Here is a 24,803-nt window from a genome sequence, read left to right as displayed (position 1 = left end):
AAAAATACAAATAAAAGAGAATTACATGAAAAAAATTTTTTACACTTGGCAGCGGTGGGATTCGAACCCACGCCTCCGAGGAGACTGGTGCCTTAAACCAGCGCCTTAGACCGCTCGGCCACGCTACCATGTCTGTGGACCGAGACAAATGACACAAAAACCCTAAGGCCTCTGTCTCTGCTTGAAAATCTTTCACAATTCAGAACGTTTCGATGTATTTTTTGCAATGTGTTCTTTGGAATCTAAACTGATTATCCCAGAACCACACTTCACTTCCCTGTCAATCCATCCTTTTCTTATTCAGCCTTGTTAGAAAGGGTGCAGCTTTTGTTTCAGAGCCTTTTTCGTTTAATTGAGAAACTATTTTGTCAAGTCATTCATTGTCATTGAAGTTCTTTTGCTGCCGTGCAGCATATCAATTTGGGGAAGCTAGACTATTTGCAAAAACCTTTAGGAATGCGGCTTTTGTTTAATTCCTTCGGCATTTCAATTTGTATTGCAGAGGCGCCAGAAGCGTCTCTTTAAGGGGTACAAAAGCTTTTGCCAAATTAATATCATCGCCTTTTTTAATTAAAACTTTTAAAATGCATATACATACATACATATGTATGTAAGTATGTATAAAAAATGTTGTTTATAATAATCTAATAAGAATTACAAGGGCAAAACCACAAAACACTTACTCATCGTTTGTTACTGCCATTATTTTTGTCTCCCTCACTCCTTTAGCCTTCTTGGCACCTTGTATGTACATACATACATACATATTTATTTAGACTTTTGAACAGACACAAAGATAACATTTAAGTTTTAAACACAAAAAAAAACACATTTACAATGTTCATATACATACATACATACATATATATTTCACAAATAAACAATTTAATAATTTACATTTAATAATTAATTATTTGCATTTATTATTAGTTTAATTGTAAGTAGACGCGACTTGGCCGAATAGTTAGAAGAAACAAAAAAGACAAAGAGAATGAAGGGAAAAGAATCCACGGAAATGATGCCGAAGAGAGCGCTTCGGCTTACGATCGGCTTGCCCCTCAGTTACTACTCCTTTGGAGCATCATCTATAGTTGTCTCGCTCACACTCACTATCAGTTACCAAGTGCCTCTCACGCGCATTTTCGTTAAACAGGCAAATACACAAAAGAGGCAAATACACATATACATAGAAGTCGCTGTTCGTGCAATTGTAAGATGAGTTTCACTGAAAAAAAGAAAAGGTAAACGATGTCGCTTCGATAATGATATCAAATAGGGATAAAAATAAAGCGTAGTCATAATTTTTTCAAGTGTAGCAGCTTGCCAAAGGCTTCGCGTTGACGTCGGCCATAGATCCGTTATTTCTTTTCTCTCTCATATTCTCGTGAATGCTGAATGACAATTGACTAACATGATTGCGAAGTGGAAATCAGCCAAAAACGACAAAACACTGACTCATAAAACAACATGAATGGGTTGTTTTTTTATGGACAAGGTCAATTGAAACTGTTAAGCAGTTAAGCTAAAAGAGACTTTGATTTTGCCAATTTATTAAGAATTTCTCGTTTTCATTACATTTGTTTAATTATTCTAAGGAAAGTACTGATTATTTTGATCATATGTACATACATACATACATACATATGTATGTACATATGTATGTACTTTCCAGTATAATTATGTACATATGTACATACATACATATGAAGTTTTAAGCAAGGCACATGTTTTGCGAGGGGTCGCCTACGCCACTGTTTGTCAATTGTTTGAAATTTAATTTAAATCGGACATGGAAAGCCTCCTATTCAACAATGGACAACTCACTCACTCCCGCCGCCCACATTCCTGGATAATACCCGCAATTAACTCCATTAGCATTTTCACCTGGTTGCTGATGCTGCCAGTTCCTAGAATGGTACGTGATTTTTTATACATTTGCCATCCGTCTGGGTGCTAGGTGCTAGGAAAAATTGAACAATTTTACAATTATTTGCGCCCTTTTTGTTTAAATTTTGTTTAAAATTTCCCATGAGTCGTCTGTGTGGCAAAATATTTTCTATGCTGGCTCGACCTTTTATTTTGTGTGTGTGTTTTCGTTTTTTTTTTTTTTTTTTTTTGGTGGCATTTTAATGAAACCGCAAATACTGCAAACTCAAAATATTTCCCTTTGCTCCCCCACATGGCGGAAAAACCCTTTTTTTGGCAAACCGCAGACTTTGTTTTTGCTTTTCGTGTGTCGCCTTCAGTTTCAGCTACCGTGCAAAGATTTTTATTGCAATTTTCTAATTTCATTGCGGATGCTTCGCCTTTTTGCCGGGGACTCCTTGCACGATTGTTGTCGCCGGGTTCACTTTATGGCTGGCAAATTGTTGCTGTGGTTGCCCATACAGACAAACAAACTAAAGGCAAAAGGCATATTTGTTCCATCTCGCTCTCTCAACCGTCTCTAACTGCTCTCGCTCACTCCCTCCTTCAACCTGTCACGCATAAATTCGCATTTTCATTTGAATTTTAAACGCATTTCTAACCAAAGCTGTCCAAGTAAAAATGCTGACAGTTTTGCAAAACAAAACATATAAAAAAAAAAATATATATTTATATTGTATATAGAAAAAAAGTAAGCAAAACCCAAGATGACAGAAATTTGTATACCCTTGAATAGTCCACATCAAAAGATGCTATTCCCAACACTTTCAGGATCTGGTGGATAAATTTAACAAAAGATAGATAATGAGCTGACTAAAACTGTTTATTAATAAACAAGTATTAAAAAATAAAAAAAAAAAAACTTAATAAACAACATTTGAAAATAATTTAAGAAAATTCAAAATTCTCTGAATCTAACTCAAATCTAGAAAAAACATTTCATTTACATATGTACATATGTAAATGTCATTAATAAATCATAATACCCTTCACCCCCAAAGGGTATTTAAATAATAAACATTTTAATGCAGAAGAAGAAGGCATTGCCAGGAACAAGAAAACGTTGCAAACTGTTTCCTAAAATTGATTTCGTTTGATTGACATTTGGTGTTCTCCTTTCCCTTTGCCTTTGAATGAGCGCATTTATATGCGCCGCAGTGTGGAAAGCGGCAAAATAAAGGCAAGGTGTTGCCATTCCATACGGTTATGCAATGGGCATGTGAGTGGGCGGTGTGTGGCCAGTGGGTGGGGGGGGCTACTCATAAAAATAGTGAAACATCAAAATGAAGATTCATATTAAAGAGACAAGAAAACAAAGGTGTTTCCACTTTTGTGTCATTTGTCTCGGTCCACAGACATGGTAGCGTGGCCGAGCGGTCTAAGGCGCTGGTTTAAGGCACCAGTCTCCTCGGAGGCGTGGGTTCGAATCCCACCGCTGCCAAGTGTAAAAAATTTTTTTTCATGTAATTCTCTTTTATTTGTATTTTTCATCTATTTTGTATTTTTATGATCACTTGCAGATAAAAAAAAAATTTACGTAATTCTGTTTGTAGGCGCTACACAAAAATGTGCTGTACATGTGTGAGTCACTATCCAATTGATGTGTTTTTTTTTTTCATTGTGCCTGTTAGAATTCCCAAATGGTTCTAGCTCGATCAGCACCAAGAGCCCATTGATGGGCGGTGAAAAGTTAAGACTATACTTCACAGGATCATTTCTGTAGTCAGTCTTCACTTACTTTCACATTGAAAGAAAGCCTCACACACCCGCGTTGATGAGTTGAATCGTTCTATTCGGCAGCGTGAGGTATTTCGCAGTGCCCTCTTTGGGGGCGCAGCGTTTCGATGATCGCTCGGTAAAACGAGTAGAACGAATTCTGAGTGGTGTATCTACCCTTTTTTTATCAATCAATTTCAATTAAAACATACACTTTTTAAAAGGATGTGGCAAGACATGACTTACATGTGCTTGTTATTAGTCGGTACTTTTTAGTTTTTCGTTATTTTGACAAGGGGGGAACTTCAGGTGTGCGAATCACCGATTTGGATGAATTTTGGATATGTTGTAGAATACCCCGTCATTTGAAGCTGTGTGAAATATTTCGGTGCACTATTCTATATTTTCCCAAAAAATCGCGTTTAAAGTTATAGCTCCGGTGACTTATAAGTAAAAAGCCGAGTAGAATTTAAGCAGCACGGTGGTGTAAGGGGTAGAGTTCCTGCCTCAAAATCAGAAAAGCCTGGTTCAATCCCCGCCACGAAACACTAGTTAGTTTTGATTTTTCATTTTTTTATTTTTGTATTTGTAATAATTATTTTGGCAGGTTAAAATACCATAAAGCGGATGAAAAACTTCTTAATACGTATAAAAGAAAATCGTGGAATTTCATCAAGAGAAGACTGCATTATTGTCTAATTCCTTCTACAGTTACATTTGTCATCCCTAATATTGAAGGAAGTTCTCAAGTATTCATGGTTCGCTTCATAGTTGACCGATAAGAGTGTTTTTCCAAAATTATTATTCGGTTTGTTTCTTTCAAATTAATTTAAAGTTTTTTTTTACATATTCATAGTCTTCAATAAATGTATGTATTTCATGTGTTAATTTATATCACAACATAAAATGTAAAGGCAGAAGTATTTCTACATTTATGTTTTTGTAAAGGCATAATAAATGGATCCAAGCGAAAATCATAAAAAGACCTAATTGCTTTTAGAAAAAAAATTATTACAAATACCTTAATAAAAGAATGAAAAACCAAAACTAACTCTAGTTCCAGGCGGAGTTGAACCAGAACTCTACCCCTTACACCACCGTGCTGCTTAAATTCTACTCGGCTTTTTACTTATAAGTCACCGGAGCTATAACTTTAAACGCGATTTTTTGGGAAAATATAGAATAGTGCACCGAAATATTTCACACAGCTTCAAATGACGGGGTATTCTACAACATATCCAAAATTCATCCAAATCGGTGATTCGCATACCTGAAGTTCCCCTTGTGAGTGTTTCGATATATCGACCGGGTCAATTTGTTGTCATATATTGTATATACTTGTTTTTTAAGTGATATTCGAATATAGAATAGAATGTTATCTATATATTAGATACGAGTCTGTGTTCTTAATTTTCTGTGATTAGATTTTCGTGTACCGTTTTCTGAACCTTTGATCTTCTCGAATAAAAAGAAATGACTGTTGTTTGGAGTCCCAACAAAAACCTTTAAGTTTACCTGAATTTAGTACGTTTGTACTCATATTTCTGACTAATAAACTAACTTATTACGAATTTTTGAAAGTGTATAGAAAGGTAAAAATAGTGAGGGATTTATAGGTAGATAGTATAAAAGTGGATGAGTTTTTCTTCTTCACCTTTTGTTTTGAATCGTTTTTTTTTTTTGTTTCCTTTTTTCTAATTGTTATTTTGCGTTGTTTTTGGTAGAGCAATTAAAACTGCACTTAGTTGAGTGCGGCCCTTTGCCACTGTTACTGTTGTTTGTAGCCAGTTTGAAGTGTTTTTGTTGCACGTTGACATTGCCACCAACTTGAACCGTTCACCCACCCATCGCCCTGTTATGTCAACCAAAGCAACAATCATTCGCGTTGTAAAGCATTTTTTGTTTTACGTTGTTCAAGTACGCTTCGTGCTCAAGACGACTCGAAAAAGTGGAAATTTTAATCAAAATTTTGCTAATTGGTGGATGGGCGGGCTGAGGCCGATTTTCTCTAATTACTCTTGACCCTTGAGCGGTGATGGGCGTGATTTTTGCATTAATTTGCAGATGACACGAACTATTTGCCCCACAACTTAGGTGTATAAATATTTAAGATACTCACATTACACACATGTGGGGACAATTAAGTGCAATAGTAGTGTGCCTACTACTGTTGACTGTACCTTTTTTTTTTTTTTTTTTTGTACTCGGAACCTCTTGGGTCCTCTTTACACGACATCACACGTAAGGGAAATTTATTTAAGCAATGCAAAGCAAATACAAATATGTACACATTTCAAATGTGGTATCTAGGGGGCAGAAACGCAAGTAAATAAGACACAAAAAAAAAAACAAACGAACAAAACCATCGAAGAGAAGAAGAAATTGACATCATCATTATCATCAAAAGTGGGTAAGAGAAGGCATAGGGCCAATCGATGGTGCTACTGCTGCTGCTGCTGCTGCTGATGGTGTAATTGATGTCTTTGCGACATGCTTTTCCAAAGTGTTTACGTTGAGAATTACCCCCAAAGAGCCTTTTCCACGTGTGCGTGTGTGTGTTTGTGTATGTGTGTATGTATATACATATGCCTTTCCTTTAACTGCTGTGTGTGTGTTTGTGTGTGTTGGGGGCGTGTCACGCCCACAGCTAGTTGACAGGCTGTGGCATTTACGTGCACTTAATGAAATGTGCCCCAAAATGGAAGCACGTTTCAAGCATCTATTTAATGAGTCCTTCCCTTACTGCACTTACGCTGAAAAAGTAACGCAAGGAAGCTTCCTCCACTTACATTCTCTTTTCCTGAATCTTTTTTTTGAGGGTTTTGTTTCTTTTTGACCAAAAGAACTCATGAAATTTTTAAATGTCGCAGTGTAAATTCAATTTAATTTGTTGGAATTTCATAGTAATCAGTAGTAAGCAGTTGCAGCTGTGCATTATTCATCAGCACTCACCGTCACTCAGTAAGCTGCACAATCCTTTTTCGGGCCAAAAACTATCTCTCTCTCTCGCTTGCTCTCTCTCTGTGTGTTACCAAAAACCGCAGTTTAAAATTCAACTCCATGGCAAAACAAAATGCGATTAAATGTGTGGAAAATACGTATTCTTATACCTTTTTTCTATGCATACAACTAACCGCATAGTGTTTGGGTTTTGGGGGTAACGTCTTGTTTGCACACATGTGTCGCTGGGGGGCGCCACCACCATCACTCTATTGTTGCGTTAGAAAGTCATGATAAAAGGTACAAAAGGAGCTAAAACAGAAAAAAAAAACCCCAAAGGTGCAAAAATGCGTTAAACATAACATGCTAATTCCTTGATGCCTGCAGCTTGAATCTTTCACCTGACCAGAAAAACTCCCCCCTCAACCCAAACCCGTAACCTCAACATGCACAACTTCAATCCGAACGCCCATTTCATCCTACCCAAGGGAACGACTGAATCGTTGCCTCACTGTAATATGAGCGTTTTGTGTGCCATTTCATGTTGAAGTTTTTCTCTCTTCTATTCATTTTCCTTTTTCTTTTTCCAATTTTCTTTTTTTGTTTTGTATGTTAGTGTGTGTGTGTGTGTGCTGAAAAGTTTTGTGGTTCTAGTTGGATAGACAGAGAGGTGGAAAATAATGTTGTCTGACTTCACTTAACTTTAAGTTAAAAATTGGCTTGTCTGAAATCTAAGTAATTCATGCGATCGACAGGAAAAATTAAATATCAAAACAGGGAAATTTTAAGAAAATATTTGTGTTAAATTAAAGCAACTTCTTTTCGTTGAGGGAAGATATTTAATTATTGTACTTAAATATTATTATTGTATTTAAATTAATTAAAGTTAAAATTATAAATAATGTTTTTCAAAGAGTTTTAAACCGTTACCGTTTTCTAGGCAAAGAAAAAAACAGAAAAATTAGAATAACGGACATAATTTAATAATTTGGGGTTAAATAGTGCCCAATTTGTTAAATTTTCAGATTTTGCTTTGTTTTGAAAACTTTTTAACAATACTGTGTGAAATGTTCACATAGATCGGATCAGTGACCCTCGCGAAGTGCTTTGAATAAGAAATTTTCGAAAGTTTAGCGCAAAAATGAATTCTTTATATTGAAACCCTGTCAAAAAATAACAAAAAGAATTATTTTTTTAACATTTTCGCTTGTTTGCAACATTTAAAATGAAATCTAACGATGATTTTCAAAGAAATGAATAAATTAAATTTTTGTTTTTTCTTCTACTTTTAAAATGTAAGCTATTATATTAATCAGGTGACTAAATTGCACGAATACCCCTAATTAGAAAATATTTGAGTGAGCTTTTTGTTGCGATCAAGCTTTTAGCTCTCTCTCTTTTGGCTCTCTCCCTTTTGGCACACGTGAAGGTGGAGCAATCAGTGAAGTGTCGTGCGGCGTTCACCCCAATGGAGAATCCCAAGAATAATGTGAAAAAACCATTAATGAGCAAACCCGCTGTTCGCATAGGAATCGTTGTCCTTGTGATCCATACTGTTTGCTGGCTCGGATGGAATGCAACTCGATCAGTGGACTCCACCAGCCAAAATAATGCCCATCATGAGCGACTGCGAGCTGCCCTGGATCAGAAGGAATGATTACTCCAACAGTGTAAATGTGATGTAATGGAGAAGAAACTGATAAGTGCCTCAGAGGAAATGTTAATGTACATATTAGTGATAAGTAAACATAACAAAAAAAGTACCCAATGAGCATGTATGAGTGAGAAATTTGTGAAAAGAAATGTGTTAACAATATATGAAAGCTTTGTCTGTATAAGTAAATAAACAATGCGAAATTTTTTGTTCGATTGCTGATACCATAGCACCCCGAAAGCTTTTTTCGTAAATAACTAGGGATGGGTTCGTGATGATTTGAAAATAATAATTTTACGATGTTTACTTCCAATTATTTTAGCTGAAAATCATTTGTTTAAGCTAAATTTGTTCAATATATAAAATAAATATAAATAATGTATAATGAAACTTATCAGAGTTTTCTGATCAATCACATTTAGAAAACCGATGAAACATTTTTCCAGCTTTGCCATGTAATTCATTTAAAATTCGTTGATGAAAATTTCAAATTTCATTTTTGAGAATCAATCTATAAAAGTTTAGAGTTTTTTTATGATAAAAATAATTTTTTTTTTAACTAGAGCAGAACATTATTTGCAAACATTGTAAATATTGTACTTCTACCGTTAGATTGACACTCATTCCAAGTTAAACCTTAAAAATTTCCATAAATAATATTGAAATTATGTATATATTTACGTAGATGTTAAAATATATGAATCTGGAAATGCTCAAAGCTAGGTATAGGGTATATTGAACTCGATTGTCATCTCTAGATTTGAAATTGCTCACGATTTCATCTCTAAGCAGATCAGATATCTTGGCAGCGAAAGCTTCTTTTTAGCTTAGCTCTTAAACTCGGTTTTAGTATCACATCAGGTTTCGACTAGTCGTTAAGACTGAGAAGTTGATTTTTATTGGTTTTGAATTTTGGCTTTTCGTCTATTTGCTTAACGCGCAATGTTGTCAACACGTTCGACTCAATCTCTTCTTTGGACTTTTTTCGGTTTACTGATGATGGTCATGATGATGATAATGCAGAGCTGGCCATGTGAAGCTTTACCAGCTAATACCATCCGTATGGACCCAGCACCAGGGGTTATTCCCAGAAACGATACTCAAACGGATGTTGTACTACAGTCTGTGTTCGAGACGCCGAAAATCTGTAGAGAAGGCACTGTATTAACAGTCAATCAAAGATGCCGAGCAACGGCCTAAAACCTTGCTTTTTAGCAGTTTTAAACACAAAAGTGAAATTTGTATGTGGGAAACAGCTGTCAATTTAAATTATTTCTTATGAAGATTTTGCTAGATTTTCAGATTTTTCTAGAAAAGAAACTGCATTTAAAATTAACAAATATTTTCAAACAAAATCTGTGTCACACAGATAAACATTTACTTTAAATGTAAAAAAATACAGAATTTTAAAATAAATAAATTATTTTATAGACGTTTCAAGGCTTTTTACAAATGTGTAAAAATTGTTATGATTCATAAAATAAATAGTTCAATTTACAAGTTTGAATTTTAGCAACAAAAAGTCTTTGTTGGAAAAATTAGCGATGAATCGATATATCGTGTTTTAATGTCAATAATCAATAACGTTTTTTATTCAGTTATTCAGCTAATATTATACATTGATGTATAAATAATTCATTGAGCTAATGTTTGGTAGATTCCCTCTGTGCGTCATCCTATTTTGGCTAACGTCCTCGAGATGTGAGATCTAGAGAAATCGAATGATTACCTACCTTGTCTGAAGGAACTTAGGATTCAAGTATACAAGAAATCTATTTAAATCCATTTCAAAGAAGAAATCCTTCAACAATTTGGAGTTCAAATATCCTATGCCAGTTATTTATCCTTTAGACTTGCAAAATGAACAATGATTTAAGAGTATTTATTTCAAGTTACTACAAAATGGTGGAAAACTCTTTGATTGAAACAAGCGAATGCTTATTTAGTAATCAAAGATACAAAGATAAGAAAAGAGAATCATTGTCATTAATCTCAATCCTCAAGATCTAGAACACACACTTCATATTAGAATTTCTTTAGCAAATTTGACAGTTCATATTCAATTATCTTTAAAACTTTTTTCTTAGGCTATTTTACGGCAACGTCCAGCCATTAGGACAAATCCAGTAGAGCATTTCGCTTCGGTTTCAAACAAACCGCGTTCCCCAAGGGGCACTGTTTCTGCCTGAGATTTTGGATTCCTGTCGTTGGGCTCTTGACTTAGATTTGGGGAGACAAAGCTTTCGGTGTTGAATATATTGTTAATGGCATCATCTGTGGAATCCTTTGTGGCAGTTTGTCCTGCGGGTATATGTCCAGATCGGAAGTCATATTGAGGCTTCACTGTTGTGTCACTGGTATCAAATTCTTGTGAGTTTGTTGGACGAGGCTGAAATGTTTTCTTTGGCTGATCGTCTGAAGGTGTTTGAAAGTTGAACACATTGCCACCAGGAACAGGACGTGGCTGTAAGGTGTTGGTATTGGTAGATTGGCTACCATCTGCTCCGCCAGTTGGACGTGGTGATTGGAAATCATTTCCAAATGGATTTTCTGGGCCTTGATTCGGATTCTGTTGATTGGGATTGAAAGAGCTACCACCATTTGATTGTCCTGGCTGTTGATCTTGGCCAGGACGTGGTTGGAAACTATTGGAACCAAATGGCCTAGAAGATTCGCCGCCAGATGATTGATCATTGCCAAATCTATTATTTCCAGGTCTGGGATTGAATGACCCTCCACTTCCTCCAGTTTGACCTGGCAGCTGATTGTGACCAGGACGTGGTTGGAAAACTTCCGGCTGTCTTCCAGGATACTGTTGACCTTGAAAAGGATTCGGATATGGACGACCGAAAGGCAATGGTGGGGATGGTGGTCCGTGGTGATGTCCAGGCAGAGGGCCAGGTCCATACTGCGGTTGATTGAAACTGGGCTCCCTATGATGATGGTGATGACCAAAACCATGCCCAAATACATTTCCATTTCCATGTCCATTTCCACGCCCGTTTCCATGTCCATTTCCATAGCCATTTCCAAAGCCATTTCCTGGACCATTTCCATTCCAGTTTCCAGGTCCAAATCCTTGCCTTTAAAACCAAATACATATGTATTTTCCTCAAGTAAAATGCAATTTCAGAATATTATTCTACTTACCCATATGCCTCTGGCTCATTCTGCCCCTGTGTCTCTACATAGTATCGATTACCAGGAAAGGCCAGTATTTGGTGCGCATATAGCAGACCTATCACCAATAGCGATAAGCGTTTCGAAAACATATTCACTGTCCGCTTTGTCTTCGTTGTCTATTTGATTCAAACTAAATACCAACTCATAAATTGTCTGATTTATATAGAGCTTCTAAAGGGAAACAAATACGAATGAACTTTTGAGCTGGGTTTTTTTTTTTGTTGTCGTTTGCCGTTTCAGGAAACTGATAAGAACTCTTATAACAGAAGAAAATTGACAGATTGGAAGATGATCTCTATATAAGAGACGCTGACAGAGTCATGCAAAAATTAAAGAAAAGTAAATATTTTTAGTTTTCAATACATTTAGACATATTTAATAATAATTCAAGTTGATCTTTAGTTTATAATACTTCTTAGATTACAAGTCAATTAGGACTGAGAAAACATATTGCATTCGCCTCTTCGAATACGTGACGGAAATGATTCATATGTACCTATGTATATATATGTATGTATATAGAAACATGATCTAAGTTATTACACAATATTGCAGTCGTGTGTAAGTGAAATGGAGGGAAAAAATAGGGGATTTTTTTCCATTCCCTTCTCTGCCTTTCATTTGTATGTTTTCTTTTTTTGGTAATAACTTCTATCATTAATCATTTTAATTACTTATTTAATTATTATATTTCATCTATGCTGATTTTCTACAACGATTCGCACGTAACTCATAGCCAGTTTTACATTTCGGTAGAGTATCAATAAGTATTCGATTATCTATATTTGGCAATTCGGTTGAAGTTGCATTTGTCTGACCTTCCCATCTCAATGAATCTTCAGTCATCGGTGAGATTTCTGTTCTTGTTGTCGATGAAAGTTTAGTTTCCATTGTCGAATTTTCCATGGAGTTTGACTTCTCAGTGGTTGCAGTTGAATTTGTTGTGGCTTCTGTAGAGTTTTTTATGAATTCGGTAGTTGGTTTCGGCATCTCATATCTATCCTCATCATATTGATTATCGCTTGGGAACACAATACGATCGTCTATATAGAAACGCGATCTAGCCCAAATGCCATTAGGACTGAAAACCATTACAACTAACAGATGCCACAAAACAGATTGCATTGTCTTAAATATTATCGGAAATTTTGTGTCACAATTTACAGCAAACAATACAAAAAATAAAAAAAAACCTACGGAGATGAGTTTTAAAACGCGTTTGGCCGCTTCCACTGAAGTTTGGAGACTGTCTGGACTTGGTCTCTCCAACAGATCATAACCGGCTGCTGCTCAGATCACAGATAAAATGTATATTTGCTTTTTCTTCTAGTTTGTTTTTGTGTTTTTTACGATAAAAAGCTTAATGGTAAAAGGTAAACAAATGTTGAGCTTTAACAGCTGATGTGTGAAGTAAAATTATGATCGACTCGATGGCACCCTGGAAGAACATTCAAGAGAGATCATTTTTGCTGGATTCTTTATTTTTATAAACAAAAACTTTGGAATACAAAATAAAACAATAAGATATAAATGAAATAAAAGCCAAAAACTCAAGATCCCAAAAAGTTAATGTTTCATAAAATTTTGTTTTTATATAATAAACTATAATCCTATGATATAATAAACTGTAAAATGGGAGAAGCAGAAGGAGTTCACAATGTATAAGGAACAATAACAAAGTCCTTTGAATAGAAAAAACGCATTTGGAATGGAACATCTTGTGGTTTATTTGCCCCCCCTGAAGTATGCAACAGGCTCAAAATGAACTAAATGGGCAATAGGCTCCAAAGGTAATGAAGGATATGAAGAATATTTTGATTTCTTCACAAATCCAGAATTTATCGTCTAACCATTGCATACTCTAGGGGCCACTTTATTCTATTTCACATCCCTAGATGGTTTGACTTACAATTAGTCAGCTTGAAATAAATCATTGCCAAATGACCAATAAATACAACAAAATCATTCAAGTACTAAAATTACGAAAACAAAAATTATAAATTTCTCACATAGTATCTACACAGTCTAAAGTTGAATTCGTCATAATTAAGTTTTAAAAAGTAATATTAGTTTATTGTTAAGCCAAGCAAAACGTTTTCAGTATATTGGTTGGACCAGTTAAATATACCCCTTTTATTCAAATTGCAGGGTATAATTGAGGTAATAAAACCACCGAAGCACTATTTATGTTTGCTTTAGATCTTTATTGACAATGTCTTTGAGATTTGTATAGCATTTAAGTTAACTAGGCCTCTTTGCGACAATGTTCGCCTATTAACTTGAATCCCTCTTTGCATCTGGGCAATGATTCTAGGGTAATACGTGGCCCAATATCCAGTTTTTTTCCCTCCGTGGTGGTTATAATCTTTTGATTCCATAGTTTATTCATTTCATCCTCTTCTTCGCTTTGCTTGAACACAATCATCTTCTCTTCGCTTACTTTCATGGTCACATTATTGGGCTTGGTAGTTGATTCCTCTTGTTGGATTGTGGTCTCATTTTTTGATGGTTTAATCATCGTTTCATTCTTGATATTTGGTTGAAGATTTAATCTAGTCTCAGTTTTGGGTAACGGTTTCGTGACTAGTTCTGTGACGTTCTCTGTTTTATTAGATTTAAGTTTTTCCCCAAGTGGATAAACAATGTGATTTTCCGGTACTTTTCGTGCCTCATATGAGAAAACCAGTAGTAAATATAATGAGAATCTTAGCTCCCATATAATTGGCATCGTTGAAATTTTGCGACCTTTTTTTGTTTAGCAAAACAACAAACAATTAAAACAAAACACGTTCACTCTCAACAGTTTTGAGTACGAGACTGAATCTCTGAAAACTGAGACAGCAGAATAACAAAAACCTGACAATCTTTAGAGTCTCTATATAGTCTGAGAGATACACAGTCACTCATTCATTCACACTGTAGATGGAGAGAAGTTGTCCGGCTTGTAAGTAATACTTAGTTGGCAGCAAGTGTGCGAATGGTTTGGCGATAAGGTGAAACATGAAACAATCTTCCAGCTTACATAATTTAATTTTTATAATATGCAGGAATACTCAAGTATACATATGTATGTATATAGTGAACAGATGAACAGAGCGGGCTGGGGGGGGGATACATAGTGGAAGCGACTTAATTAAAATCGCTGATAAAGCGCAGCTCCATTGAGGTGAGTGCATTTAATTGAACATTGACGTCAATAATGGCATAAAAATACAATATGCAAAAGTTTAAAATTAATATCTATGCGGGAACTGTTTAGAAATCTATTCATAAATCTTACATATATACATACATACATACAGTTTGGGATAAGAATCTTTTTTCAGTTTAATTTTCTATTTAATCTATAAGGTTTTGAATAATTCAATCAATAGATGGCTTAGTAGTTCTTTTATATACCTTTGCTTTGGTGATTTAAGAGCTTCTAAGATTTCCAAAGGTTCAGTTCAAGATCATCGTAACTACATACAAAGGAGTCAATCAACTGGATATATTCATTTTAATTATTTTTTATATTTCTAGCTTAAAGGAAAGGGAAAAGACTGGACGAAACCAGAAGACGTTTCCTTCCCCTTGGTCCTTGATACTTGATCTTCCATCAACATTGTATAACAAAACTTGACAAAAGCTGCCTCTTTTCCCAATACGATTTTACTTTTACTTACCACGACTGAGCTTACCTCACCACAATTCACCACTGATCAGTGTGACCATATTTGACACATAATTGGTAATATTATGTATGCTAATTTATTTCACTTTACTTAATTTAACTACACAATTTGAGTGCTTACAACTACGAACATCCAATTATCACTTGACTCGCTTGTGACAATGTTTATTCAGCAAAATGTATCCTTGAGGACAACTGACTTCAAATATATTGTACGGTTTCACCAACATATCGGTATGATTAATCTGCAACTGATATATGATGGGTGGCAATTTCATATCTTTTGTATTTTCGCTGTTTGCCTCAACAATTTCGCTGTCAAAAGCCAACGTTAGTCCTTGTTCAGCCAGGAGTAGGGCCATTAAGCAAAGTAATTTCAACAAGACCATAACGATTAGATAGTGTGTTACCAGTGGCTATTGCAATTCAACTGAATTCAAATTATTTATTGAACAGGCAATTATGTCTGCGAAACCAAATTGGTTATTGGCTTTTGTGAAAGCAGTTTTTACCATATTGGGCTAAGTATCTCAATTGCTCTGCTCTTCGGCAAGGTTGAGATCAAAAACTGTTGATAATAATAATAAAAATGAAAATATTTTACTAAATAACAACAACAATGTCTGGGTGCTTCTTCAATTCAGTAAGATACAAACAAATAAAACACAATCAATGCCAAAAGAAAGAAGACAAAAAATAAAAATCAAGCAAAATAAAAGATGCTTTTTGCATTCAAGGCTTTTAATGAAAATGGCAGTCAAAATGCGTTTTTCTTTTCTCGTCTCTTGCGTAAATTGAAAAGAAAGAAAATTGTAAATATTTGCTGATTACTTTCCCAAAAGTTGCACTGATTAAGAGGAAAAAGTTCTATTGCCACACCCCGCTCATGATTTTCACCTAATGCAGCATTTCAATTAGAGGCTTTTCCTGTTCTTCCTATTGACTGGGGCGTTTATATAGACAAACGTACATATTTAGCATAAATTTTGCATTCTTCATAAATAAACGACAATACTACAAGAGGGCACAGCTTTTGCATCAGCTGCCTGTTACCAAAAGAGGCATTATTTTAATGTACTTTTATATGCCAACCCACACGCAGAGTGCTATGAAAAGAAACAAAAAAAAGACACAAGACTTGCCAAAAAGGTTTCCAGTATTTAACCCAAGTTAGAGCTCGCTCCCTTTTCATTTATGGAATTTATTTTTGGTTGGCCATTTAAAACGACGTTTTTACGTTATTATACCCTAAGAAACAGGCAGGGTATGTATGACCATGAAACCACTAAAACTAGTTCAGTGAGAACTACGGAAATTAATAGCTTAGAAATATGTTAGAGCTTAGTTAGTTAACAAATGAATTATGAACTTACCTCAAACTCAATATGGAAAATAGACCTTTTGTAACTAGGAAAATTCTTAAGGGTATATAAACATCGGTGCTATTATATGAGCTACTGATTTGTTTTTTTTTCTTTTACTTTGCGAAAATTATGTTGAGGGTGGTTTCTTCCTTTTTCCCCCTTTGTGGTGGTGGTTGGGTGTAGATTGTGACCTGAATGTGGTTGACAATAGAATTGTCAAAATTATTAGCCTAAATTGCTGACATTTATTAGCGGGCTCTGTCTCAGGTTGAATTCACTTTTTAAAGAACCGCTGTTGTTTTGATATGGCTGCTAGAAAAAACAGGTTGAGTGATTATGTTTTGAGTAACAGGCAGGGAACGTTTACCTTATACATATGAGTTTTGGGCAGATACCCTACTTATTGTTAGTAGATATTTTACTACTTAAATGAAGACAATTAAAAATGTAATTTATTGAATCTCTGCTCCTTTGATTCGTTTATTAAAGAGTAATTTTTCGATATTATCGATAGCCAAAGTATAATTTTCTTTGTTTTCTATTCTTCAAATAGAGTTTGCTCAATAGACTGCATATGATAGATAGGATAGATCTTTCTTAGTTGTTTTTTTTTTTTTGAATGTAAGTCAACTCACTCATTTTGTTCCTTTTGCTTACTACCCTGTTTAGTTATCCTGTTGCTCACTTCATTGCTCTGTTGTCCTCTTCCTTAGCATAATCATTTCGACTTTATAAAATGATTCTTAGTAAGTGAATAAAAAAGAATAAGTGAGAAAAGAGAACAAGTAAATAAAAATGAAGAACTGGAGAAGAACATGTTCAGTTCTTCAGTTTAGTGATCAACTCGTATTTGTTCACCCAACACTACTAGGCAGTAAGTATCCTTTAATCTAGTGTCCTTCAATGTGTTTGAATGTATTTTATTTTGCATATTTTGAAATTTGCAATAAACTTTTCTTTTTAGCTCTATTTAATAAATTTAATTTTGTTGCCCACTTAAATTACTGAACTAAACTTTCTGTTATTCAGACTAGAGGCTGAACATAATTTTCAACCGCAACCGCAATTGGCTTTTTGGCTGCCAACCTAAAACCCAAACCCCACCAACTGCACCTCAGACAAGGCCCAAAACTCGTCGTTGGTCCTAATATGTGGCCATTGTCTGCCATTAGTTAGTAGTCCATTAACGAAAAATGCTCCTGGACACATGTCAATGGAAGCCTGGTGATGCTTCAGGAACGTGCATCATTTACAGGTAGCAGCTGCATTGATGTCCTCACCAGGATGTGAGTAAAGAGAGAGAGAGAGAGAAACTCCACCTAAAATATGTCTACACTTAGAGGTAGCCACATAGACGAGAAAGCCTCGACTAGGCTCCAACGCTGAATGAGTTAATTAAGCGTCTCACGCCAAAAAGCATAATTTAAAGTCATTTATCAGTGATGTAAATTGTGTGAGTGTGTGTGCGAGTGTCTATGTGTGTGTGTGTGCCAGACGAGAACATGGCAGTTTCATTATTACATGCACTGTTTATTAGAAGAAGCAGGGAGTTAGTGGGCGGGTGGGGCCTGCAGCTGATACACATTCACTGGCCCAAAGGATTATCCAGCCAAGGGTAGACAGTTGGACACTTGTCGCAGACGCTGATGTAACGCTCCTCTCCGGTGGACACTTTACGAACATTACACTGCCTAGCCTGGCACTCGGTTGTGGGTAGAGTTGGACATTTTTTGAAGGGTTTACCCAACACCGGCTTCTTCACATACTCCAACATGCGCGAAATGCTGGTTAAATAGACATCCGGATATGTACGCAATTTATGTATGAATCTACAAAACAAAGATGCATAGATAGATTTATGCGTTTTCTGATATGAATCGTAAATTTCTCCCTCTCTACCACATACTTTCTAAATGCAGCAAAATAATTTCGTCCTCTGGCAAACCAAGCTGCATGCAAATACATGCCAAAAGGTGCACGATTACCTTCATAGTGGCGATTGAAGTTCTCCAGCATCCAATCGACTAAGTCATCAATATTATCCTCTGGTGGATAGACACAGGCATCAATCATAGAGCAGCTATAGCCCTCCAAATCGGTCCATGTGACCATTGGGTTAACCCAGAAGCCCGGAATCGAAGCATCTGGACACGGGCCAATCTGACAATCTTGTTCTGACAAATAATCCAAAGTATATGGCCACATTGGAGGATCCTTAAACTGTTGCGTTGGCCATGAACTATCATATGCCAGACCCAATCGACGTGCCGCCTCAAAGGTGTTATTGCCCGAAATTTGCAAGAAAGGCAAACGCATTCCACGTACACTCTTTCGATCCACCTTGGCAAATGTCTCTAGAATATCCAATTGATTACCAAACTCCTTCTCAATAATGGCCATATCCGCTGTTCGCCAATAGTCAGTGCCATCTCCATGACTGACCGAATGCAGGGCAATCTCATGGCCAGCATTATATAAAGCATTAACGCGAGTGTAATCCGTGTATTCATGGGACAAGAAGAATGTTCCGGAGGCTGGGCAACCATCGGGATTGGTAAGATCATTGAAAAGCAACTCGTATTGGGCATAGTTGACAACATTTACAGCATCATCAAAGGTGATTGTAACGAACTTGAGTGAGTAAGAAAGATCAGGTGTTAGCAGTTAGATTTATTTTAGAAGATTCCATTCCAAAGGATTGCAATATTCAAATCAGAACATTTCAAAATCAAAAAACACTTAAATAGCAACCATAAATCGCAGATTTTTTTTAACATCTAGTTATACACAAGTCACTAAGCATTTCCAATTAGCTACTTGGCGAAAGCCAAAGCCTCAAGTATAAATTATTTCCTTAAAAGTTTTACCTGAGGAATCTCTTTCTCTTGGCCCGCAAACTTGGAGCGCGGCAATGTTACACCTGAGCAGCGACAATCAGGCAATTTACAATTGGCTGCCTTACAGGACTCCGCCTTGACAAGTTCTCCATCAATTTGTTTCTGCTTATTCTTGGTCTTCTTTGGCTTGGCCTGGCTGGTTATGGCCAATATGAATAGAAGGCCTATTAGAAGCCACGTTGAAATATATTTCATGCCGTTGCCGACTCTTTTGATGCCGATGTATCCAATTAAACCAAAATATACGAACTCATCAGCTGAGAAGACTTGTCGCTTGATTTTATAACCTTTTCTACTGAAGACGATATCTTATCAAAAATGTGTGAGAAACATGTACAGCATCACCATTAACTGGGGTGTGGCACTTCCCCTTTTGAATTCATAGAAACCACCAAACCAGTTAAGTGATAATTTCTTTATTTTTTTTCTTGGTGAAGAACAAAACTTTCAATTACAAGTAAGTATACGCATAGAGGGAAAGTTTCTTTGCCTCATTAGCATAAAAACCAACACGAAGAAGATTTCTCAAGTGGTAAAGTTTTCTCCCAAAAATCGAGAATCGGAAAATCAGCATCGAGAAGGCAGAAGGGGAATGACCAAATTATGACAGGTTCTCTTTCGCTCTATGACACTTGAAATCGTAAACAAGTGCTTTAGTTTTTAAGTGAAAAACTTTCAACATTGAAAACCGGAAAACTCTTAAAACAATGCGCCAAAGTTTCGACTACCAACCAACCCCTAGGAAAAGGACAAAAAGTAAAATACATTTCATTTCAGCCAATCACAAAATGCTAGTATGCAAGTATAGTGTGTCTTTATATGTATGGAAAAGCTTGCTGCTTGGGAAAAGTCAATACAAGATGAAAAGTCAGTTCATGTTCCTTTAATTTTTCGTATTTGCAACATTGCAGCTCGATGCGAATTTCTGCTCGACTTTCTTGACTGGCCCTTGCCAACTGATGACGAAAGGACTCAAAGTCCTTTCAGCAATTGCATTTCTGGGGTTGCCGCCTCCAAATTCCAGGTCACGTTCAAGGGGCGTTGCCGGTAGGCGGCCAACCATATCACTTCGTTTTGAGATTCGTTCGGCACAGCCTCGTCTCGTGGAGGCGCCTCTCAGTAGGGGAATTTAACTCGACAACTTGCAACATGTTTGAGTGAGTTCGTTTGAATTAGTCGAGGGCGGGTTTCCTTTCTATTTTGCGTTGTTTGTTTGTGTGGGGTTTATTGAAATTTGATTGACAAGCTGAGTGAATGATGATGAATCACACACACGGAGATCCACGATGACACACACACACACACACACACACACACACGTATACTCATTATCAGTCAAAGTAAGTAGTTTTCAAAAGGGCGTTAGGGCGTAAAATCAAAGGCAAGGCAAATGTAAATTTCAACTTCAATTTTTTGGTTTTATTCATATGAAGATTTCCCTCGGGCGATTACCAACACGCACGTCTGAACACCAAATGACAAAACTATATCCCCTACAGTAAACTCTCTGTCAATGAACAGCCCAATTGATCTGCTGCTTTTCTGATGCTTCTTGAAGATTCGTTCAATTCAAGGAACACAACAAAGCTAAATAAAGTTGTTAATAAATTGTTTAAAATATCAAACCTACTTAGAGTTTTTGAAAATTTTTCGGGCTTTTTTAAATAAATTATAAATAAAATACCTTAGATTATGAAATAATAATTTGAATCTTACATTTCTTTAACATTTAACTCACACATTAAAATTAGATGATAAGCCTTAAAAATTGGCATTTTAGTTTATTCGGTTTTTTTAACACAGAAAAGTCACTTTTTTGATGGGCATATAATTAAGCATTTTTTTCAAAAATCTTAAATATTTATTACAAATAGAACTATTAACTCTTTGAAGAAGTTCTTAGATCTAGCAAAGCTAAGATAAACTGCATACAACAAATTTTTCATTTAGCCCCAACTTTTGATGTGGATCCAATTGAAAATGTGAATTTTTGGTCCTTTGGGCGTGACCATTTTACCTCACTAATTTGTACTAAAGTACTTTTTTCCTTAAACTACGAAAGAAAGTGAATAGAATTTCCCGTCGAATGACATATTTCTCATTAAAATCGGCTAAAAATTAGATATTTTTTGATTGAATACTAAGACATTTTCTTAATATTTAATATAACATTAAAACTAATGACTAGAACCTAATTGGGATAGTTATATATTTTTTTATTATTGTGATTAAATTTTGTATTAAGGTCTGCTTTAGGTCTGCTTTCTTTGAACTGGCATATTTGCGTTTGATCCAGTTTTGGAAAAGACTGAATTGATAAAACTTTTTAAAGTTGGATAGTGCAACGTTTGACGCCCTCCCCAAGTCCCTTTAACAGCATATTGATTCACAGGACTTCCTACCCCAAAATTGCATAGTTTTAAGCTATGATTCAACAGTTAATGTCCATCAAATGGAAGTGTTTACTGTATATACCTAGGGGTTGTTTTTTTTTTTTGTGCCAATTTTCGACATAATCAGGCAAAACTAATTTACATACCACAAACAGAAATCCGTTTGCCTAATCAAATCTAGTCATCACAATTTCCCAGGCTTTTACATTTGAAATAGAAAACCAAGCAAGAAAAAACAAAAAGAAAAAAGCAAAAAAAAAAAAAAAAAATTTCGGCGCAAAAAGAAACAAAACCAAATCCCTTGTAAGCTAAATTATTATGGCACTTAGATCTGAGGCATTTGCCAAATGGAATAGTGAACGTGTTGCCAAATTTCATGCTGATTTGCAAAAGATTGAGATACGTACTATGCATTATTTGGGTTTAGCATATTTGGTATTAAGCCATAAGCCGCAATTGAAATTGAAGGTGCCTCTCTCCACATTGAACTATGATGAAGGCCATCCAGGGGGATTGGCTCTACAATTGATATTCACCTGCCCGCGAAATTATCCACTGCAGAGACCGAAAGTGGAGATTGTTGAGAAGCGTAATATAGCAAAAGTTCTGGAAGAAGCTCTGCTGGATGAGATTGAATTAACATTGGATCAGCATTTTGGTTTGCAAATGATTGTGCCAGTGGTGACCAGATTGCAAATGTTACTAAATGCAGCACTTAGACGTCGGACACTTGAGTCATAGTTTACTATATTAATTGGACAACTTATGGAACTTTGCATTAACTTATCTTTTTGTGTGCGCGTGCCAAAAAAGCTTTTCTCAAAAACACTTCATTCCCCTTCTTTCTCCTTTCCTCTAAAGTTCTCTGTGTTGAGTGTGCTTACATTTCCTTCCTGAAATAAACCTAAAGAGAAGACAAAATGATAGAAAAAAGAAAAACCAAATAACTAGTGTCAGAGACTTCTAAATAGCTTTTGGGCGCATCCTGTTTATGCTTATGCTTCTAGGTACCGGGATCCGGATGTCTCTGGGTAATTTAGATAGCTGCAACTGCAAGAAAGCAAGCAAGTAAAAAAGAAGAAACTAGACGAAAAATTTCTTTATATGCAGCTTCAAGATGATGATGACAAGTGGAGGATTAGTTTTTTTTCTGCCTTTAAGTCAAGAGAAATTTTTCTGTTGATGCATACCCCAAAGGATTTGTGCGTAATGAAAAACTGTCGAACCAGCAAAATGGCCTAAGCCGTGGCCACCACATCAGGTAGCTGCAATACCTGGCGACAGACAGAGAGAGACAGAGAGAGAACGACCGATAGAGAGAGTTAGTAGAAGAGGTCGCATCAGGAATTGAAAAACGTGGCATTAAAATGGCAAATTTGTGTGCGTCTCAGGACATTCAGGACATTTATGGTTGGCAACTAAACGACGCCAGACATTGCTCCATAAAACTGGCGACGCTTCGGCTTGATAAGCGCATAAATCAGCAAGCAAACCAACAAATAAGTAAAAGACAAAAATTGTTTGGTTTTTTGGCAAAAAATGAAGAAGGGGGATGAGCCAGAAGCCAAGGCCAAGTCAAATGAAATGTCTGAAAGCCTCTGAGCCCAATGTCCCTGATGTAAGGGATGTGTCTTAAAGGGGTGTTGCGTCTTGGCGTGGCTGTCGAGCGAGTGAGAAGGGGACCAATCTCTATGACTCTGTCTTGTGGCGGGTTGGCTACTTTTTAATTATTTGTAATGCAGCTGCCAGCTGGATTAGTTAACCAACTCCCTCATTTCTCCACCTTCTTCATCCAGCTGCGAAAGTAATTAATTTGCTAGGTAATTGTCCTCTGTCTCTAAGTGAAATTAACAGGGAAATCTAAAAGAGAGAGAGAGAAACTTTCGTATACCTGTTGTATTTACTCTAACTTCAACTCTTCTTTTTATTGTCGTTGGTAAAATTGAACAGAACTTGTTTATTTTATAAGGTAATTTATGTTTCTGAGAACGTCTTCAAGCTAAACTTAGCCGAAGACCTTTCTTTTTGATTAAATCTAATTTTTGTGTTCTAATTTAATTTTTCTAACTTTGACAGACAATGTGAACATTAGGAATTGAATTGTCTTAGTTTCAAATTTTAACTATATAGAAGTACACAAAAATTAAGTCCCCAAATTTTTGCTAGAAAATCTTTACATCTTTTTTAAATATTAAATCGTTTTCTTTTCCCTTTAATACAAGAAAACTAACTATTACAAAGTCTCTTGCGAATTCCACCTCAAAGACTTTCACAATTGATAAAACAGTTTGAGGTATCAGTTAAATTAGATTATATCGATTCAGCTCATTAAGGTGATCAGTTTAATGCACATAAGAAGTTGTATCTTTTTTTTTTTTGTTCATTACTTCCAAAGCTGAGGATTCGAAGAGGCAAGAAGAGACTTTCCCTTCCATTGTACGGCACTAGAAAATAGACGGCAGACTCATTGCTTATGCTTGGTCACGAAACAAATTCAAATTACAAATTATGTTGTCGTCAAAATGCCAACCAAGGAAGGAGCCAACCAGTCGGCAAGTTATCCACGCGGCGGCAAACTACCCTCGAAAATGTCATGTCCGGGGCTTCAGTTTGCGTTTTTGGTGTCAACAGCCAACGTCAACTATAGCATACATATTTAGTTTCCGTCCGGTTTTAACTTCCAACCATAAAGTTGGCATTATGTGTCCGCTTTTATTGCATACTTGCAGGCGGCATCTCTAGCGACGCCCCCCTATCGCCCGCTTTGCGCTTCATTGTTTCTTAATAATCCTATGGCTATGGCTATGAACGTCGGCGAGTGCACACGTTCTCACATTAAGAATGTTTATGATAGCCCAAGGTCCAAGTTTGGCTTTCAATTCGAGTTGCAACGCAACTACCCACCTTACCAGCCACCAAACGAGCTACCTGCGTCATAGCGACACTACCCACACTGGCACACAGCGTCACTTCCATTCGCAACACTAGTCCCAGCGTTGCAGTCATAAATGCGCTTAATTGGCAATTTTTGTGTGAGCGTGTTGAATGTTTTTTCTT

General features: G+C 36.1%; 3 protein-coding genes and 3 non-coding genes across 6 annotated transcripts; 3 read left to right on the top strand and 3 right to left on the bottom strand.

The window, feature by feature from the left end:
* Positions 1-46: 46 nt before the first annotated feature.
* TRNAL-AAG (transfer RNA leucine (anticodon AAG)) lies at positions 47-128 on the bottom strand. Its single transcript has one exon. It is a non-coding gene; the product is annotated as a tRNA-Leu (tRNA).
* Positions 129-3,285: 3,157 nt separating this feature from the next.
* Positions 3,286-3,367, top strand: TRNAL-AAG (transfer RNA leucine (anticodon AAG)). Its single transcript has one exon. It is a non-coding gene; the product is annotated as a tRNA-Leu (tRNA).
* Positions 3,368-3,618: 251 nt separating this feature from the next.
* Positions 3,619-3,811, top strand: LOC137578437 (small nucleolar RNA U3). The gene has a single exon (XR_011032641.1). It is a non-coding gene; the product is annotated as a small nucleolar RNA U3 (small nucleolar RNA).
* Positions 3,812-10,089: 6,278 nt separating this feature from the next.
* Positions 10,090-11,558, bottom strand: Gbp2 (Growth-blocking peptide 2). The gene is made up of 2 exons (XM_068288857.1): positions 11,387-11,558; positions 10,090-11,319 (listed from the first exon to the last, which is right to left on the bottom strand). The coding sequence occupies exons 1-2, from the start codon at positions 11,506-11,508 to the stop codon at positions 10,320-10,322; spliced, it is 1,122 nt and encodes a 373-aa protein (XP_068144958.1). The 5' UTR covers positions 11,509-11,558; the 3' UTR covers positions 10,090-10,319.
* A 6,407-nt stretch (positions 11,559-17,965) lies between these two features.
* Cda9 (Chitin deacetylase-like 9) lies at positions 17,966-19,548 on the bottom strand. Its single transcript, XM_068290673.1, has 3 exons — positions 19,324-19,548; positions 18,363-19,087; positions 17,966-18,285 (listed from the first exon to the last, which is right to left on the bottom strand). Exons 1-3 carry the CDS (start codon positions 19,546-19,548, stop codon positions 18,042-18,044), a joined length of 1,194 nt encoding a protein of 397 aa, XP_068146774.1. The 3' UTR covers positions 17,966-18,041.
* Positions 19,549-21,933: 2,385 nt separating this feature from the next.
* LOC137577480 (uncharacterized) lies at positions 21,934-22,667 on the top strand. Its single transcript, XM_068290960.1, has one exon. The coding sequence runs from the start codon at positions 22,065-22,067 to the stop codon at positions 22,485-22,487; it is 423 nt and encodes a 140-aa protein (XP_068147061.1). The 5' UTR covers positions 21,934-22,064; the 3' UTR covers positions 22,488-22,667.
* The last annotated feature ends 2,136 nt before the right edge of the window (positions 22,668-24,803 follow it).

Source organism: Drosophila tropicalis, unplaced genomic scaffold (assembly GCF_018151085.1).
Source record: "Drosophila tropicalis isolate 14030-0801.00 unplaced genomic scaffold, ASM1815108v1 contig_593, whole genome shotgun sequence".
Lineage (NCBI taxonomy): Eukaryota > Metazoa > Arthropoda > Insecta > Diptera > Drosophilidae > Drosophila > Drosophila tropicalis.
The sequence above is the reverse complement of the archived record's forward strand: the minus strand, read 5'-3'. Positions and strand labels throughout refer to the sequence as shown.

Coding starts and splice junctions, on each gene's coding strand:
- LOC137577480 (XM_068290960.1), top strand. CDS start 22,065: ATGGCACTTAGATCTGAGGCATTTGCCAAATGGAATAGTGAACGTGTT.
- Cda9 (XM_068290673.1), bottom strand. CDS start 19,548: ATGAAATATATTTCAACGTGGCTTCTAATAGGCCTTCTATTCATATTG. Junction 19,088..19,323: donor AAGAGAAAGAGATTCCTCAG/GTAAAACTTTTA, acceptor TACTCACTCAAG/TTCGTTACAATCACCTTTGA. Junction 18,286..18,362: donor TATTTTGCTGCATTTAGAAA/GTATGTGGTAGA, acceptor TTTGTTTTGTAG/ATTCATACATAAATTGCGTA.
- Gbp2 (XM_068288857.1), bottom strand. CDS start 11,508: ATGTTTTCGAAACGCTTATCGCTATTGGTGATAGGTCTGCTATATGCG. Junction 11,320..11,386: donor AATGAGCCAGAGGCATATGG/GTAAGTAGAATA, acceptor TTGGTTTTAAAG/GCAAGGATTTGGACCTGGAA.